This window comes from Oncorhynchus masou, chromosome 21 (genome assembly GCF_036934945.1).
Source record: "Oncorhynchus masou masou isolate Uvic2021 chromosome 21, UVic_Omas_1.1, whole genome shotgun sequence".
NCBI classification, from domain to species: domain Eukaryota; kingdom Metazoa; phylum Chordata; class Actinopteri; order Salmoniformes; family Salmonidae; genus Oncorhynchus; species Oncorhynchus masou.
The window spans coordinates 9,484,094-9,503,867 of NC_088232.1; the positions used below are offsets into that span (position 1 = coordinate 9,484,094).

At 42.7% G+C, this 19,774-nt stretch overlaps 1 protein-coding gene across 2 annotated transcripts; it reads left to right on the forward strand.

The window, feature by feature from the left end:
- Positions 1-816: 816 nt before the first annotated feature.
- Positions 817-19,598, forward strand: LOC135507775 (protein FRG1-like). Of its 2 annotated transcripts, none has more exons than XM_064927416.1 (9): positions 817-859; positions 1,174-1,241; positions 1,357-1,479; positions 12,822-12,879; positions 13,176-13,290; positions 13,579-13,683; positions 13,891-13,982; positions 18,912-19,022; positions 19,324-19,598. In XM_064927416.1, the coding sequence occupies exons 1-9, from the start codon at positions 843-845 to the stop codon at positions 19,358-19,360; spliced, it is 726 nt and encodes a 241-aa protein (XP_064783488.1). In that variant the 5' UTR covers positions 817-842; the 3' UTR covers positions 19,361-19,598. The 2 variants fall into 2 exon arrangements, with proteins under 2 accessions (XP_064783488.1, XP_064783487.1); XM_064927415.1 differs by having other exon boundaries at positions 818-953.
- The last annotated feature ends 176 nt before the right edge of the window (positions 19,599-19,774 follow it).

The following is a 19,774-nucleotide window of genomic DNA, read 5'->3' on the forward strand; positions in this document are numbered from 1 at the left end:
GGAGTCTTGGTGAATGAAAAAACAGAACCAACGTCTGGGAAGTAATTTACAGTAATTTGCTGGTCAGGGACAGCAGACACACAGTCTATTAAGAGAAAAGCCAAACTCCAGTACCCCTCTGAGCCAGGAGACAGACAGTCAATCTCCATCACACTCACACTGCCAGCCTTGGCCTGGACTCAGGTAGTTTACAGAGACACACTCCATGTGAGACTGTGCACATGGGCACTTAAGCTGCCCCTTGACTACGGCATGTGTGAGTTGGGGTGATATTTTGAGTGTGTGCATGTGCAAGTTTAAGAGTGTGTGTGTGTGTGTGTGTGCGTGTGTGTGTGTGCGTGCGTGCGTGCGTGCGTGCGTGCGTGCGTGTGTGTGTGTGTGTGTGTGTGTGTGATTGTCTCTGGCACACTTAGTCTAAAAAGTTAGTAGAGGTGCTGACTGCTGACCAACAGCGAGTAAACTGTAGGCTATACAAATAAAGAGAGTCACACACTATATAAGCTTCCAGTAATTTATTGAGTAAACCACAAACGTTTTGGCACCACTGTACCTTCTTCAGGGTAATGTCATGAATGTTTGAACCAGGTTATGTAGACAAACAGTGAAATTATATATATATAGTGTGCGACTCTCTGTCACACCTAGTAACACATAATTAGTTACACACCAACGTTTAAATAGCACAAAAGAAAGTGCTGAAAAACAAACGAGGCATTATTCGGAATCTGAACACATTTAATATATTTTCCCGAACACATACAATGTAATATATTCTCCAAACAATAGATGTCGCTCGTTTGTTAAGTGATATTCGTTATTACCTCGACGGGCACCGTACTCCCATGTTGTTTTCGATTGTGTATGTTGTTAGCTAGTTTATCATAATCTGAAGATATGGCTGAATATTCAAAAGTGAAAACAACAAAACTTGTTTTGAAAGGACTGAACAATGGGTGCATTTATTTCTCAACATCGAATTCAATATTTGTTTGTGTAGAATATGGCGAATCAAGCTGGCTAATAATGCTATCTAGCTAGCTATCATTCATTGACTGACCAGGCATTAACAGTTAGCTACTGGCTAATGTTAGCTAGCTAACTCTTTGCTATTTTCTTTTTCCCCCCCGATTTCTAATTTGACCTTGCTAATGTTGTTCCACAATTGTCTTGTAGAAAGAAGAAGAAGCACAAGGATAAGAAGAGAAAAAGAGATGATGCGCAAGATAAACCTGATATTGTTGGTATGTTGTTTGCTGGTCAATCTATGCAGCTAGCTAGCTAGATATGTAGCTAAATTTAAAAATGGTTATGACATTCCACAAAGTAGCAAACAACTGTTTTATTTCTGTTTTCTAGGTGGATGGTGGTGTATCAGTGGCTTTGGGGAGATTTCAGGAACGGTTGCAATAGAGATGCAGACTAATTCCTACATCCATGCCCTGGATACTGGTCTGTTCACAGTTGGTGCACCACATCAAGGTAAGAAAAGAGTGTGTCTTTAGCTAAATCTACCTACTATTTCCTTTATAGTGCACCACATCTCATTAGAGCCACGTAGAGCTCTGGCCAAACGTAGTGCACAATAATATAGGGAGTAGGGTGTCATGTGTTTTGTCATTAATGCATGATGATGATGCACACAATTTGCTGTGTGCCATACTAGGTTGTTATGCTATTTGATTGGACAGGGGGGAGTGTTTTGAGAGTCATTTTGCTTTTTGATACACCAGGGTTCATTTTGAAGAGTTGGTGATGTGTGTGTGTGTGTGTGTGTGTGTGTGTGTGTGTGTGTGTGTGTGTGTGTGTGTGGGGGGGGGGGGGGGGTGATCCTAAAATGTTATGCTTGACTAAGTGGTGTATGGGAGCGTTGTACTGCCTCAACCCAGAGGCTTTTGTGTTACAGTCCGTTAGGCTTTCACCTCTGCACCGCTTGAGTTAGGGGTCGAGTCCCTGTTACAGCTCTCACTCTCCTGCTCCACCTGTTACCAGGGAGCAGTGAGGGAGGTTTAACATAGTGGAACTTTTGATTGGTTTACATACAGATTACTGTTTGAGACTTATGAAACACAAAGAGTTGGAGAGATTGCAAACCACGGGTATCAGATAGTAGATGTCTGCACAATTCAAGACATATGGGTAAATCCTTTTGAATTCACTCACTTTTTGACAGCACCCCGTTTTTTATTTGAACTAAACTTTCCATACCTATTTGCCCATTGTAGAAGTGCTCAGAAAGTGAACACAAATCTTTGGGGTAGGGTTACTCATCACAAGACATGAACACTGAGTAGCCTTTAGTTTGACATTATTTATCACAGAAAAACTGAAAGAAATGCAGAATTTACATAATAAAAAAAGTGCATAGAAAATAGCAAAATAAAACATTCACTTGGATACAAAATACATGGCATAAACATACTGCAGAACACTTGGATACATACTTTTGCTCATGTAGTGCATGTGGACACCTGCTTGTCGAACATCTCATTCCAAAGTCATGGGCATTAATATGGAGTTGGTGCCCCTCTTTGCTGATATAACAGCCTCCACTCTTCTGGGAAGGCTTTCCACTAGACGTTGAAACATTGCTGCGGGGACTAATGCCGCAAGAGCATTAGTGAGGTCAGGCACTGATGTTGGGCGATTAGGCCTGGCTCGCAAAGATATTTGATGGGATTGAGGTCAGGGCTCTCTGTGCAGGCCAGTCAAGTTCTTCCACACCGATCTCAACAAACCATTTCTGTATGGACCTCGGTTTGTGCATGGGGGAATTGTCATGCTGAAACAAGAAACTGCCTTCCCCAAACTGTTGCCACAAAGTTGGAAGCACAGAATTGTCTAGCATGTCAATGCTGTAGCGTTAATATTTCCCTTCATTGGTACAAGGGGCCTAGCCCGAACCATGAATAACAGCCCCAGATCATTATTCTTCCTCCACCAAACTTTACAGATGGCACTATGCATTGGGGCAGGTAGCATTCTCCTGGCATCTGCCAAACCGAGAGAACGCGTTCCCACTGGTCCAGAGTCCAATGGCACCACTCCAGCCAACTCTTGGCATTGCGCATGGCTGCTTGGCCATGGAAACCCATTTTATTAGGACTGACGGTTTTTACGCGCTACGTACTAGAGGTCGACCGATTTAGTTAGGGACAATTTCAAGTTTTCATAACAATCGGTAATCAGCATTTTAGATGCAGATTATGGCCGATTCCATTGCAATCCATGAGGAAACTGCGTGGAGTCAAGGTAAGTTGCTAGCTAGCATTAAACGTATCTTATAAAAACAATCAATCTTAACATAATCACTAGTTAACTACACATGGTTGATGATATGACTGGTTTAACTAGCTTGTTCTGTGTTGTAAATAATCAATGCGGTGCCCGTTAATTTATCATCGAATCACAGGCTACTTCGCTAAATGGGTGATAATTTAATAAGCGCATTCGCGAAAAAAGCACTGTCGTTACACCAATGTACCTAACCATAAACATCAATGCCTTTTTTCAAATCAATACACAATTATACATTTTTTAAACCTGCATATTTAGTTAAAAGAAATTAATGTTAGCAGGCAATATTAACTAGGAAAAGGGTGTCACTTCTCTTGCGTTCTGTGCAAGCAGTCAGGGTATATGCAGCAGTTTGGGCCGCCTGGCTCGTTGCGAACTGTGTGAAGACCATTTCTTCCTAAGAAAGGGCGTAATTAATTTTAAATAATTATTACAAAACATTGAAGGTTGTGCAATGTAACAAATATTTAGACTTTTGGATGCCCCCCGTTTTATAAAATACGTAACGGTTCTGTATTTCACTGAAAGAATAAACGTTTTGTTCTCGAAATTATAGTTTCCGGAATTGACCATATTAGTGATCTAAGGCTCGTATTTGTGTGTTTATTATATTATACTTAAGTCTATGATTTGATATTTGATAGAGCAGTTTAACTGAGCGGTGGTAGGCAGCAGCAGGCTCGTAAGCATTCTTTCAAACAGCTTGCTTGAATACAGCAATGTTTATGACTTCAAGCCTATCAACTCCCGATATTAGGCTGGAAATACAATAGTGCCTATAAAAACATCCAATAGTCAAAGGTATATGAAATACAAATGGTATAGAGATAAATAGTCCTATAATTACTATAACCTACAAAACTTCTTAACTGGGAATATTGAAAACCCATGTTAAAAGGAACCAACAGCTTTCATATGTTCTCATGTTCTGAGCAAGGAGCTTAAACTTTAGCTTTTTTACATGGCACATATTGTACTTTTACTTTCTTCTCCAACACTGTGTTTTTGCATTATTTAAACCAAATTTGACATGTTTCATTATTTATTTGAGACGGAATAAATTTTTATGTATTTATTATATTAAGTTAAAATAAGTGTTCATTCAGTATTGTTGTAATTGTCATTATTACAAATGTATATTACAAATATCGGTAGCGGCTTTTTTGGGTCCTCCAATAATCGGTATCGGCGTTGAAAAATCATAATAGGTCGACCTCTACTACGCCCCGTTCTGTGAGCCTGTGTGGCCTACCACTTCGCGGCTGAGCCATTGTTGCTCCTAGATGTTTCCACTTCACAATAACAGTACTTACAGTTGACTGGGGCAGACATTTGATAAACTGACTTGTTGGAAAGGTGGCATCCTATGACAGTCACTAAGTCACTGAGCTCTTCAGTAAGGCCATTGTTTGTTTATGGAGATTGCTTGGCTGTGTGCTCACTTTTTTTCTTTATATACACCTGTAAGCAATGGGTGTGGCTGAATAGCAGAATCCGCAAATTTGAAGGATTGTCCACATACTTTTGTATATGTAGTGTATTCCTGGACATTTTCTTTTGATGATGGAAAACTGAATTTTAAAAAAGAGATTAGGTCTACTTTGAAAATATGTCAGAGCTAGAATTACAGGCTGACTACACCACTCGCATCGCGTGCGTTGCAAAATAAATTTAAAAACGTATATTATTCAATTATTGCATCCACACTGTTCGGGCGCGCCAACAAGCGTCTGCATTGCCAAGGGCTAAAATAGAAGTCAGTTCTATTTGTGACGCAGATCGCGCTGCAAGTCCTGCCTCTCCCATCTCCTCATTGGTTTATAGAAGCAGGTGCCCACGTGCCATCTCCTCATTAGTTATATCCACGTGGGTGACTGAAAGACGAACGAGGTCAGTGGTGGTAATGCACCTAATTTATGAAACTTGCCAATCGCAATATAATGTCCAGAGAAGAAAAAGCCTAGTAGGAGGAGAGATGACTAGAAACGATTCGGTTGACCTTTTTATGTGTGGATTAATTGTCGGAGATGAGGACCTTGTGCATTTCAGGTAAAATAACAACTCAATGTTTATATCCCCGGACAAATTAGCTAGCAACAGCAAGCTAGCTAAATAGGACAGATTAGCTAGCAAGTGCAAGCGAGCTAGCTAAATTTCCATAAATGTTTTGATATTTAGCCTGCGTGTCGTGATTGCGTTTGGTGTGGGGGGACAAAATAAATGTGCGCACGCGCACAGCTGGTTTGGGTTCCGTGTTATTGTACAGTCTGACAGCAGTGGGTAGTGTGGTGTTTTTTAAATGTATAATACGGGCAGTAATACAGGACAGTCTGTTTCTCTGAGCCTGGTGGTGCACTCACATCCCTTTATTAGATGGAGCAGATGTGTGTTTGAGTGTGCATGTACCTTGCCAGGTGCACTGCAGCCTGCTCTGCAGTGATTGGAGCTATGTTTGGACTGCTCCACTTCTGGAGATGATCCTCAGGACCCTCCTCTGCACCCTGTCCAGTTGGGCCTGCTGCTTTTTGTTGCATCCAACTAACAGCACTCCACCGTGTTCCAGACCAGTCCTCACTAGGGTAGTATAAACTGTGACCAGATCTTCAGTGTGTAGGCCATTTCTGTCAAGAACAGTCAAAAAGTGCAAGCGTTTTGAGGCCTCCCTCACTGACTGCTCTACATGTGTGTGTCACCACTGAGGTTAGAGTCTAGATGAAAACCAAGATACTTGGTTGTTGTTTCCACTGGTGCTTCCTGTCCTCATGGGATGAGTGGTACAGGTTGTGGATGGTCTCTCTAAAAGCATGTCTGGATATCCACAGACTTTTTCCCGGTCAGGAGCATGTTGTTGGATGTAGCCAACTCATCCAGCTGCTTTGCCTCCAAGCCCATGGAAGTGTCCTCCTGGATGCTGGTTAGTGGTATATGGCTTGGGACAGCCCCACATCATCAGCATACCCAGTGTCACTGAAGACAACCTTTCAGGTGGACATGTGAAGGAGAAACGGATGTGGTGAGACTACGCCCTCTTGTGGCACACCGGAAGTGGCCTCTGACCGTGGGGCTAAATTCGCCATCATCCTTTACCTTCTTCCGCTGGTGTAGCTGTGGAACCAGGCCAGTAACCATGGACACAGTTAAATGTCAGCCAGATGTTGCAGGATCTTTGAGAGGGTAGTTGTGCAAGCTAACGCCGAAACACTTCTTAATCCCCTCGTTTCTGTAGAATCCCTAGGAACTCAGCTGCTGAAATCAACTGTGATTCAAGTGACTTGCACCAATGTTACCAACCAGGGTATCTCCAACTTGGGTGGTCTGCACAACTCAAAACAGGTTGGCCCACTAAACTAAAGGCATCTTTGTGCCTCAGAAAAACTAATTGGAGCGTAGTTTCAATTGGAACTTGCAACATTATGGTTATAGTAAGGTTTGGTCTCTCAACTGGTAGCTTGAGCACACATTGTTTGGACTTAAATGGCTTAAGTCAAGGCGGTTCAACCATTTTAGATGGCAACGTCACTCAAGTTGTCAGAATAAGTTTAAAATTACTGTAAATTCTTAAATGATTTCACTTTGTTAAGCCTTGCAATTCAAACTAACAAGATTAGATAGAAAAAGATCTGAAGTGGTCCTGTTGATTGTTCCCTCTTATCAAGTCATTTTTGAAATGCAAGCCAGCCCAGCATGTTGCTTGCATTTACTTACATTGTCTGCATCAGGGCCTCTCGAGTGGCGCAGTGCTAGAGGCGTCACTACAGATCCAGGTTCGATCCCGGGCTGTGTCACAGCCGGCCGTGACCAGGAGACCCATGAGGCAGCGCACAATTGGCCCAGTGTCATCTGGGTTAGGGGAGTGTTTGGCCGACAGGGATGTCCTGTGGCGGCTGGGCGCATGCACGCTGACTTTGGTCGCCAGCTGTACGGTGTTTCCTCCTACACATTGGTGCGGTTGGCTTCCGGGTTAAGCGAGCAGTTTGTCAAGAAGCAGTGCGGTCCGTACGGGAGTTGCAGCGATGGGACAAGACTCTAACTACCAATTGGATATCACGAAATTGGGGAGAAAAAATACATTTTTAAAATACATTTTTTTTTTTTTTTGTCTGCAACGGATTCTGTAATCCGGCATTATAGGCAGAGTAAATGGAGCTGGAAATTGTCAGGAATGAGTGAATCCCATAAGAGAATGGAAGAAGATCCTAGTTCTCTCATGTTCCATTCTATTCTAATACGAAGAGGGCAAACCTTAAGAGCTGTAATGGACATTGCGTTCCATTAGCGTGGATAGCCTGGCAAAGCGGCAGGCAATTTTTAGTGTCATTAATTTGTGGAGAATAAGGGGGGGAACTCCCTAATTGTTTCCTCCATTTTCTTGCTTTTTCGAAGACGGCTCATTCGATGGCTGCCTGCGTGAAGTACCAAGCGTTTTGAAATCAAAACCAATTTTGTCCTAAACGGTATAAGATTTAGTGGCGTTTTCGTTCTAAATCAATTTGAAATCACACTCTGAGAGAGTGGACATGTAAAATGAAAGGGAGAACTGAACTACTATGTTGTTCCAGAAGCTATTAGGACATTCATTTCTGCACAGCTTGCCGGGTAATGGTTTAGAGAGGAAGCTGGAATTGTTCCTCCACACACACACACACACACACACACACACACACCAGGCATTAATCCATTTCTTTGTCCTCTCAAGCATGTTATTGGATATCATCAATATGAATCCGGTGCTAGCTACGATTTATGGTGCCCATCCACTTGCAGACAATGAAATCATTTACATGGAGGAAATGTATTGCACAGCTCTGTGATGGTTTAGAATGCAACCAGGTAACAGGCAAAGATCCACATGAGTATCATTGAACTAATGTCATTGTGATTCCTTGCCTCTTAAATGGATAGTTTTGCAGCACAACTTTTAAATTGGTCACGTGTTTTCATACCACCAAATGGCATTGTGTTTGGGGTCCACGATAGATGGCATCTGTTGCGAGTATTCGGACCCACACGGTAGGCTAAGGTGAAAACAGTAATCTAAAATCTAAAATGAATGGGAAAGATCAGCACAAACCATTTCATTTCGATAGTATGTTTACCGTTCCAAGTTGGCGTGCATGACAAGTTAGGGGGACATTGCCAACGTGTGCTGGAATCACATCTTTGAATCAAAGGCTCACAGACGACATGCTTCATCTCCCCACAGTTAGCCCCACTGACTAGCAGGCCAGAGCCCCATTACACCAGACCCTGAGCCTCAGGCAAAAGGACTTGACTTGGGGGTGGAGCACCTAACCTAACAAGCCAAGCTAGACTAAATGGGAGTTTCCAGGCAAAGATTCTCTGCCCTAAGGCGAGACATGTTTAATAAATGTTCAATAAAACCCCCCATCCACCCTCTGAAGACAGAAACGCAGACCTGGGATTCAGCTCACGTTTTTTTTATTGAAGAGGGAGAAAGAGGGGAAAATGCGCCAGGAGATAAAAACATCAACCATTCCTATTCCCTTGGTGAGGCTCTAACTCGGGAGGCAGGCACATTTTAAATGAGATGAAAGAGAAATAGAGTTACAGGGAGAGAGAGAGAGAGAGATGATGTTTCTGCACTTTTATGGGATTTTCAGTAAGAAGGAAACCCATCTAGAATAGTTTAGCCCTCTCAAGCTGAGAAAAGCCCTAGAGGTGCTTAGTCACTGGATTCAGGAGACGTTGTGAATGCCCTCTGAGTAAACTCAAGGGTCACGGGGAGATGTATGCCTGCTTTAGGGGATGAAATATGATTAGACTATAACCTGTCTATCTGACTATTGTGGTCTGAGAAACATGGAGGTATGTGAGCCTAGGGATTTTATTCGCTATCCCAATGCCCAAATGATTGCGCACAGCGGTGTGATTTCCCAATATGCATCAATCTGTCCTTGAAATTGACAGACTTTCCCCTCTTTAACTTTCCGTAATGTTGTGAGAACCTGTGATGGTCACATCCTTACGGAGTGTTTCTCTGTATGATTACCTAGCTTCCTTTCATCAGTGCCACTGATCTGTCAGGGCTCCCAAGTGGCTCAGTGGTCTAAGGCACTGCGTCTCAGTGCAAGAGGCGTCAATATAGTACCTGGTTCAAATCCAGGCTGTATCACATCCGGCGGTGATTGGGAGTCCCATCGGGCGGCGCACAATTGGCCCAGCGTTGTCCAGGTTTGGCTGGAGTAGGCCGTCATTGTAAATAAGAATTTGTTCTTAATTAACTGACTAGCCTAGTTAAATAAATAAAGGTTATATTTAGAGAAAAACATGATAGGTCAAAGCAATAGGGTAGAAATCCATCCAGAACTTTTATCCATCACTGATGAGAAAGGACACTAGGACATGAAGCTATATTGGGCAGTAATATTTGACATGTACAGTGCCTTGCGAAAGTATTCGGCCCCCTTGAACTTTGCGACCTTTTGCCACATTTCAGGCTTCAAACATAAAGATATAAAACTGTATTTTTTTGTAAACAATCAACAACAAGTGGGACACAATCATGAAGTGGAACAACATTTATTGGATATTTCAAACTTTTTTAACAAATCAAAAACTGAAAAATTGGGCGTGCAAAATTATTCAGCCCCCTTAAGTTAATACTTTGTAGCGCCACCTTTTGCTGCGATTACAGCTGTAAGTCTCTTGGGGTATGTCTCTATCAGTTTTGCACATCGAGAGACTGAAATTTTTTCCCATTCCTCCTTGCAAAACAGCTCGAGCTCAGTGAGGTTGGATGGAGAGCATTTGTGAACAGCAGTTTTCAGTTCTTTCCACAGATTCTCGATTGGATTCAGGTCTGGACTTTGACTTGGCCATTCTAACACCTGGATATGTTTATTTTTTAACCATTCCATTGTAGATTTTGCTTTATGTTTTGGATCATTGTCTTGTTGGAAGACAAATCTCCGTCCCAGTCTCAGGTCTTTTGCAGACTCCATCAGGTTTTCTTCCAGAATGGTCCTGTATTTGGCTCCATCCATCTTCCCATCAATTTTAACCATCTTCCCTGTCCCTGCTGAAGAAAAGCAGGCCCAAACCATGATGCTGCCAGCACCATGTTTGACAGTGGGTATGGTGTGTTCAGGGTGATGAGCTGTGTTGCTTTTACGCCAAACATAACGTTTTGCATTGTTGCCAAAAAGTTCAATTTTGGTTTTATCTGACCAGAGCACCTTCTTCCACATGTTTGGTGTGTCTCCCAGGTGGCTTGTGGCAAACTTTAAACGACACTTTTTATGGATATCTTTAAGAAATGGCTTTCTTCTTGCCACTTCAATAAAGGCCAGATTTGTGCAATATACAACTGACTGTTGTCCTATGGACAGAGTCTCCCACCTCAGCTGTAGATCTCTGCAGTTCATCCAGAGTGATCATGGGCCTGGCTGCATCTCTGATCAGTCTTCTCCTTGTATGAGCTGAAAGTTTAGAGGGACGGCCAGGTCTTGGTAGATTTGCAGTGGTCTGATACTCCTTCCATTTCAATATTATCGCTTGCACAGTGCTCCTTGGGATATTTAAAGCTTGGGAAATCTTTTTGTATCCAAATCCGGCTTTAAACTTCTTCACAACAGTATCTCGGACCTGCCTGGTGTATTCCTTGTTCTTCATGATGCTCTGCGCTTTTAACGGACCTCTGAGACTATCACAGTGCAGGTGCATTTATACGGAGACTTGATTACACACAGGTGGATTGTATTTGTCATCATTAGTCATTTAGGTCAACATTGGATCATTCAGAGATCCTCACTGAACTTCTGGAGAGAGTTTGCTGCACTGAAAGTAAAGGGGCTGAATACTTTTGCACGCCCAATTGTTCAGTTTTTGATTTGTTAAAAAAGTTTGAAAAATCCAATAAATGTCGTTCCACTTCATGATTGTGTCCCACTTGTTGTTCATTCTTCACAAAAAAATACAGTTTTATATCTTTATGTTTGAAGCCTGAAATGTGGCAAAAGGTCGCAAAGTTCAAGGGGGCCGAAATACTTTCGCAAGGCACTGTAAATATTCAGTATATTATACATCACATGCTAAGCAATTAGCCTATTAAAATGTTTCTGACTCCATAAAGATAATGAATATATACAAGCAAGCATCAGGCAATATTCCAAGCATATAGATCCTAAGGTTAACTTACAGGACAACGCATGAACAACGTTGGGCCTAGAAGTCTAGGAAATGAGAATTGATCATACAACCTTCCTCCATGGACTGGATACAGGATAAGAGGGAGAACAAAGGCATTTCATTCTATTTATAACATCTGAAGGTGTAACCTTTCAATCCAAAAACCAACCACAAGAATACCACACTCCCATGCCCAATCTCCACAGTGTCACATAAAAAAAAGAGGCTTGTGTGAGACCAACGTAAATAAGACAGAGGACCAGAAAACCTTTTTGGATATAGTAATTCAGAGTTCACCTTATACAAGATACATCCATATAGTTAGCATCAGAGTTATCCTCAGTGAACAGGTTTCAGATAGATACCAAACATAGATATTAAAGCATTATTCTATCACTCATTTTATTGTCAGTCCTCTGGATACTGTAACAGATATAGATTTTGTCCCCTTAGAGGGAGAAGGACTGACTTGTCCTTGAGAATTGTCCTTTGTTCCTGGACAATTTGCCATGCAGCTCCAGGTGACAGAACACAAATTAGAGCCGAGCCTACAAAGCCAGAGAAGAGATTTGGAACTCAGGATAAGGATTGCCTGTAATTTTACATTGTTCAGGGTGGGTTTAATCTCGTGTGGATGGACTACGATGACTAACGAGCAATAGTAGTCCCGGTGCTTTGGTTTTCCGTCGCTGGTTATTTGGCCAGATCAGGATTGTGTGACGCCGGTGCTTAAATGGGGCGGGGAATTTCAAGAAATGATTACAAGTGGAACAATTTCTGAAAGGGTGGATGGAGCCTTTAGCTGAGAGTTTCCGTTCTCTAGTCTTATAGTATCTGTTCTCATACATCTCACCCCAGAACCTAATCGAGCATCTGATGGAATTACGCAAGATTTGAGGTCTGGGTTTCCGAGATTAGGGTGGGTGTAGGTGATCAATAGCACCCAACAGCAACGTCGTGTAGCCCGAGGTTGTGTGTTTATAAATGACCATGAAGCATTAGTAAAACTTGAAGGCTCTACGTCAGTACGTCTCAAGGGTAGACCCGCTGCTTGAGGAAATTATGCAAATTGTCTGTTTTCAGAATGACACACCGTGATCAAAATGTATTGTATTGGCACCACTGTGACAGATTTTGTTTTTCTTTCTCAAGATCACGAACCTGGCGAGAGAACGTGAGAAATGCTAATCGTACACGTCTCGACACTCTGAATGTTAAGTCGGCAGAGCCAAGCTCCCAAATGTTTGAAGTGATAGTAAAGTGTCATCTTGTTTTTAATCCTCATTAAACCAAAACGAAGGCTCCTCTGGGATGATAAAGAGAGAATGCTCTGATTTTAGAATATCAAAAAGTGATTTGTGACCCTTTGATATTTGCAGACGACGAAGGGCCAGACCCCCCGGAGCAATTCACTGCCATCAAGTTGTCAGACTCTAGGTGCGTATGAAAGGAGTAAATATCATCTACGCACATTTTATGTTGACTTCCTCTCCCCCCAAATCTGAATGGAATGTATCCTGGTGAGTTATAATAGACTTTGGAAGAACACTTACAGTCTCTGCAGCTATACAATTTTGTAAATACAAAATTGGATTTTAATTACAACGTTATAAAGGAGCTTCACTTCTGTTGTTCAAATGATCTTTGAATAGACTTTGGAAAAGTTGTTAGACACTCAAATCAACTTGCCATTATCCAGGAATGAATTTTGTTCTCCTGTGTCCCCCCCCCAGGGTAGCCCTGAAGTCTGGCTATGGGAAGTATCTAGGGATCACCTCGGAGGGGGTCGTGGTGGGGCGTTCCGACGCCATCGGCTCCCGGGAACAGTGGGAACCTGTTTTCCAGGAAGTGAGTGAAGCAACTGCCAGTCAAAAATACATCAAAGTCAATGCATACAAAGACTGTGATATAATGCCATATCATATAGAATTTGCTGCATAGTAACCCTAAGTATAGATAAAGCTTGTTTTCCTCACAGCTTGTTGCTTTGTTGATGCGTATCGGAGAGAAAGCTTGACGCTCTCTGCATATAATTGAGCTTTTACCTCGCAAATGGTGTATCAGCATGAGGTGAAACTCATCTGTCAACTAATCTCTTCATTTCATTTCTGTTTTGTCTTCCATTTTTTTTCCAAGGGCAAAATGGCTCTCATGGCAGCAAATAGCTGTTTCATCTCCTACAGTGAAAGTGGGGACATTGAGGCCAAGAGCAAGTTGGCGGGGGAAGACGAGATGGTTAAGGTGATGTATATATTTCACAAGGTCACTCCCCCCCCCCAATCTATAATATAGAAATTACATCACCATCGGGGGGCCTGAAGTTGGTGACGGAATGAAAAAACATAATGTCTCTGAACATTAGTGGGAGCCAGGATATTGCTATTCAAAATGCAACTGTTTTGTGTTTTCCCCCTCTCTCCTTCTGCCTCTCTAAATGGTGATGAACAGATCCGGTCATGCGCGGAGAGGGAGGTCAAGCGGAACGACGACATTGCCGACGAGGACAGGGGCAACGTGAAGAACTGCGAGCTCAACTACGTGTATGTACCGTCTGTCTACCTATGTCACAGTGGCTGCAACATTTGCAGCGGTAATCATACAAGGTGGTGATTCCATGCCCTCTAGTCTAGAGAGGTTGTAACCCCTGTTGTACGGCTGGTCTTGTCCAAATGAACTTAATTCATGGTAAAGGTATAGGAAATGCAATGGCCTGCCCTATATCATGACAAACAATGTTTTATGCATTTATGAAAAACCTGAAGACAGACCTTTGTCAGATATGCCCAACAAGGATCAACACTGAACTGTAACCTAAATTACAGTGCAGTACTGAAATATACCGGTTCAGTAATGCATGCATCACAGTTAAAGGAAAACTCCACCCAAAAACTATCTTTTGGTATTTGTTTCATTCGTCTATTGTTAATATAGTCCCAAAATCTTATCAGATTTAAGATATGTAACTTTCAAAATCAGAAATACAGCCGGTGTTATTCATTTTGCATCATATGATGCAAACTACAATATTCTAGCTGCATATAAACTTCATTTTCAGCAAACTTAACACGTGTAAATATTTGTATGAACATAAGATTCAACAACTGAGACATAAACTGAACAAGTTCCACACACATGTGACTAACAGAAATTGAATAATGTGTTCCTGAACAAAGGGGGGGGGGGTCAAAAGTAACAGTCAGTATCTGGTGTGGCCACCAGCTGCATTAAGTACTGCAGTGCATCTCTTCCTCATGGACTGCACCAGATTTGCCAGTTCTTGCTGTGAGATGTTACCCCAGTCTTCCACCAAGGAACCTGCACGTTCCCTGACATTTCTGGGGTGAATGGCCCTAGCCCTCACCCTCCGTTCCAACAGGTCCCGGACGTGCTCAATGGGATTGAGATCCGGGCTCTACGCTGGCCATGGCAGAACGCTGGCATTCCTGTCTTGCAGGAAATCACACACAGAACAGGCAGTATGTCTGGTGGCATTGTCATGCTGAAGGGTCATGTCAGGATGAGCCTGCAGGAAGGGTACCACATGAGTGAAGAGGATGTCTTCCCTGTAATGGACAGCGTTGAGATTTCCTGCAATGACAACAAGCTCAGTCCGATGATGCTGTGACACACCACCCCAGACCATGACGGACCCTCCACCTCCAAATTGATCCCGCTCCAGAGTACAGGCCTCGGTGTAACGCTCATTCCTTCGACGATAAACGTGAATCCGACCATCGCCCCTGGTGAGACAAAACTGCGACTCGTCAGTGAAGAGCACTTTTTGCCAGTCCTGTCTGGTACAGCGACAGTCGGTTTGTGCCCATAGGCGACATTGTTGCCGGTGAGGACCTGCCTTACAACATGCCTACAAGCCCCCAGTCCAGCCTCTCTCAGCCTATTGCGGACAATCTGAGCACTGATGGAGAGATTGTGCGTTCCTGGTGTAACTCGGGTAGTTGTTGTTGCCATCCTGTACCTGTCCCGCAGGTGTGATGTTTGGATGTACTGATCCTGTGCATGTGTTGTTACACGTGGTCTGCCACTGCGAGGACGATCAGCTGTCCGTCTCCCTGTAGCGCTGTCTTAGGCGTCTCACAGTATGAACATTGCAATTTATTGCCCTGGCCACATCTGCAGTACTCATGCCTCCTTGCAGCATGCCTAAGGCACGTTCACGCAGATGAGCAGGGACCCTGGGCATCTTTCTTTTGGTGTTTTCCAGAGTCCGTAGAAAGGCCTCTTTAGTGTCCTACGTTTTCATTTCTGTGACCTTAATTGCCCACCGTCTGTAAGCTGTTAGTGTCTTAAAATCTCTCTGAGATATGTGGGACGGTAGCGTCCCACCTCGCCAACAGCCAGTGAAAGTGCAGGGTGCCAAATTCAAAACAACAAAAATCTCATAATTTAAAATTCCTCAAGCATACAAGTATTTTACACCATTTTAAAGATAGAATTCTCGTTAATCCAGCCACGGTGTCTGATTTCAAAAAGGCTTTACAGTGAAAGCACCACAAACGATTGTTAGGTCAGCACCAAATCACAGAAAAACACAGCCATTTTTCCAGCTAAAGAGAGGAGTCACAAAAAGCACAAATAAAGCAAATTAAATCACTAACCTTTGATCTTCATCAGAATACACTCATAGGACTTCATGTTACACAATACATTAATGTTTTGTTTGCTAAAGTGCATGTTTATATTAAAACATCTCATTTTACATTGGCGTGTTACGTTCAGTAGTTCTAAAACATGCGGTGATTGTGCAGAGAGCCACATCAATTTACAGAAATACTCATCATAAATGTTGATGAAAATACAAGTGTTATACATGGAATTAGAGATATACTTCTCCTTAATGCAACCGCTGTGTCAGATTTTTTTTTTTAAACGTTACGGAAAAAGCAAACCATGCAATAGTCTGAGTACATCGTTCAGACAACAAAGCAGCCAAAAAGATATCTGCCATATTGTGTAATCAGAAATAGCATTATAAATATTCACTTACCTTTGATCTTCATCAGAATGCACTCCCAGTTCCACACTAAATGTTTGATTTGTTCGATAAAGTTCATAATTTATGTCCAAATAGCTTCTTTTGTTAGGGCGTTTGGTAACAAATCCAAACATGCGTTCAGGTTCAGCCGAAAGTCGGACGTAAGGTTCAAAAAGTTATTTTTTGTTTTTATCATAAATCTTCAATAATGTAGGCCTCCCAGGTGGTACAGTGGTGCAGGGCGCTGCACTGCAGCGCCAGCTGTGCCACCAGAGACTCTGGGTTCGCGCCCAGGCTCTGTCGTAACAGGCCACAACCGGGAGGTCCGTGGGGCGACGCACAATTGGCATAGCGTTGTCCGGGTTAGGGAGGGTTTGGCCGGTAGGGATATCCTTGTCTCATCGCGCACCAGCGACTCTTGTGGCAGGCCGGGCGCAGTGCACGCTAACCAAGGTTTCCAGGTGCACGGTGTTTCCTCCAACACATTGGTGCTGCTGGCTTCCGGGTTGGATGCACGCTGTGTTAAGAAGCAGTGCGGCTTGGTTGGGTTGTGTATCAGAGGACGCATGACTTTCAACCTTCGTCTTTCCCGAGCCCGTACGAGAGTTGTAGCGATGAGACAAGATAGTAGCTACTAACAATTGGATGACACGAAATTGGGGAGAAAAAGGGGGTAAAATTCAAAAAATAAATAAATCTTCCAACCGGAGAATTCCATTGTCTGTAGAAAAACAACAGAACGAGAGCTAACTCTCGTGACCGCGCCTCACGAGCCTGTGGCACTCTGCCAGACACCTGGCTCATTCGCCACTCATTCGACCCCCCCATTTCACAGTAGAAGCCTCAAACAAGTTTGAAAGCCTTTAGGAAGTGCAATATGACCCCATTTACACTGTATATTGGAATGGCAAAGAGTTGAAAAACTACAAACCTCAGATTTCCCACTTCATGGTTGAATCTTTCTCAGGTTTTTGCCTGCCATATGAGTTATGTTATACTCACAGACATCATTCAAACAGTTTTAGAAACTTCAGTGTTTTCTTCTATCCAATACTACTAATAATATGCATATATTAGTATCTGGGACAGAGTAGCAGGAGGTTTACTCTGCACACCTTATTCATCCAAGCTACTCAATACTGTCACCAAGAAGTTAATTAAGTTCCACAGGTGCATGTTCATTAATTGTTTATGGTTCATTGAACAAGCATGGGAAACGGTGTTTAAACCCTTTACAATGAAAATCTGTGAAGTCATTTGGATTACAAATTATCTTTGAAAGACGGTACTGAAAAAGGGAAGGTATTTTTTTGTTGTTGCTGAGTTTGTATTTTTGACGTGCAAAACGTTTTGGGGTGGAATTTTCCTTTAAACTTCACTTACTAGTTCTCATAGTGGTTGGTGAAGTATTTTATGTAGGAAAGACAGCCAGGAAGGTGGAGGGGTTGAACAACTGTGACCTTCCGTAGACAGACAGTGATTTCCCTCCAGTTTTCACCTGACAACCTTCCGCTCCGGCAAGATTTTGACAACTAAATCACAGGCCCGGATGCGCGAGGAGAAGGTGGGGGAAGCATAGGGGCGCCACTTCATCAATCCCACTTCCTTAAAAGGCTGATTGAAGGGCCAAAGCTGATGGGATGGAAACGAGAACGGATCGCCGCTGCCGCTTTTACGGCCTGCGGCGGCCCATTAAGTTCTGAGGGCTAAGCGTGAACAAGGCTGTCATTGTGTTCCGTTTCTTCTCTTCCCCTTTCAACTTCGTTTTCTGTTGTTTTTTTGATCTTCCCCCCTCTCTCCATCGTTTTTTTATTTTAGAGGAAAACACGGGGGAGATGGACTCATCATGTGTACGTGACGATAATGTCTGCTCTTGAGCCCGTCATCGTGATGTAGTGCTTAGCATCCCCGAGCGTGTTGTATGAACCGAGCACTGCCCGTGAATCATAAACCAATGACAGACTGTAACCACGGCTAGAGGGCCTAAATGTCGTTAGCGCGCCTTGTAAAAATCTATGCGTTTGTTTGCGGCCCTGTTGCACTCTGTATGTATCTACTTTCAGGACTGTTTACTTCATTGGAAATAGCACGGTACTTACACTCGTAAGTCGCTAAATACACATTTTTCATTGATAATGGTAGTCTGGTTTATGCCCCAGAGAATGCGATGTTGTTTATATTCTCTGACATTGCTCGTTCTAATATTTCTTAATTCTTTTATTTGGGGGATTTGAGTGTGTTTTGTTTTGTATCGTTATGTATTACTGTACTGTTGGAGCTAGGAACATAAGCATTTCACTACACTTGCGATTACATCTGTACGCGACCAATAACATTTTATTTGATTTTTGTTCATTGCCGCTATTCTTTGTGTTTGATAGTGGTGTGACTGGTCCTTCTGTGTCTTATCATGAGACTTTGTATGATAACTGCGTGTGCAATAAGTCTCACTGAACACGGATTTCTGATATTACAGAAAGAAGTTCCAGAGTTTCCAGGACAGGCGGCTGAGGGTGAACGAGGAGGACAGCACCACACTGAAGATGGCCCGGAAAGACGGGAAGTTCCACGAAGAGCTGTTAGACAGGTGGGAGAACATCTTCATAAAGAGGCAAATCCTAAACTCATTTTCATTCAGTCTCCCATTGACATCAATATATGAATGACATTTTATTTCAGTGGCTGTAGCTGCCCCAAACGAAACAACACACAAACTGGTTTTAATGATCAACATATTCAAATTTCCTTTCCAAGAAAATCACTCTGGAACTGGTCCAAATGACTGTTGACTTGTCACATGATCGCTATTTACATTGTCTGGTGGATAGTGGTGATGTAAGGACTAAAAATAACCACTTGTGACTTTTTTTCATTTTTTTTGTCCACAGGAGAGCCAAGATGAAAGCAGACCGATACTGCAAGTGAAGATACAAGAGTTTATGGATTGTCCACTCGTCTTTGAATTCCTTGTGTTAAAATCAAAAAGGGTTTCATTTTTTTATCATGAATAAATGTTATTTGGGTAAGAGAAAGTCATTTGTGGGATTGTGTAATTTCAATCCCTAAACCCCTTCCCTAGCTGGCTGCTCAGAAGACCGATTAGCTTGTTTCACGGGGTTTCCCTGTGCGTTATCTCTCAGATAATAAACTGCAGTTGCGATTACGGTGAGCTGGATTGTATTTCCTGTAAATCATTGCCAACATGCCTACCACCACTATCTTTGTTTTGCCCAGATCAGCAGACCTGTCAGATGTTTGGGACAGTCCAATGATGTTTGTTTATTAGGGAATACTGTAGGAAAGAGGGGGGTAAGTTGAGCCAGTCTTTGCTTACAGCAT

Excerpts from the sequence above, each read along its gene's own strand:
- LOC135507775 (XM_064927415.1), top strand. The coding sequence starts at position 895 with ATGGCTGAATATTCAAAAGTGAAAACAACAAAACTTGTTTTGAAAGGA. Across the intron at positions 954-1,173 it reads TTGAAAGGACTGAACAATGG|AAAGAAGAAGAAGCACAAGG; the intron begins GTGCATTTATTT and ends ATTGTCTTGTAG. Across the intron at positions 13,291-13,578 it reads GGGAACCTGTTTTCCAGGAA|GGCAAAATGGCTCTCATGGC; the intron begins GTGAGTGAAGCA and ends TTTTTTTCCAAG.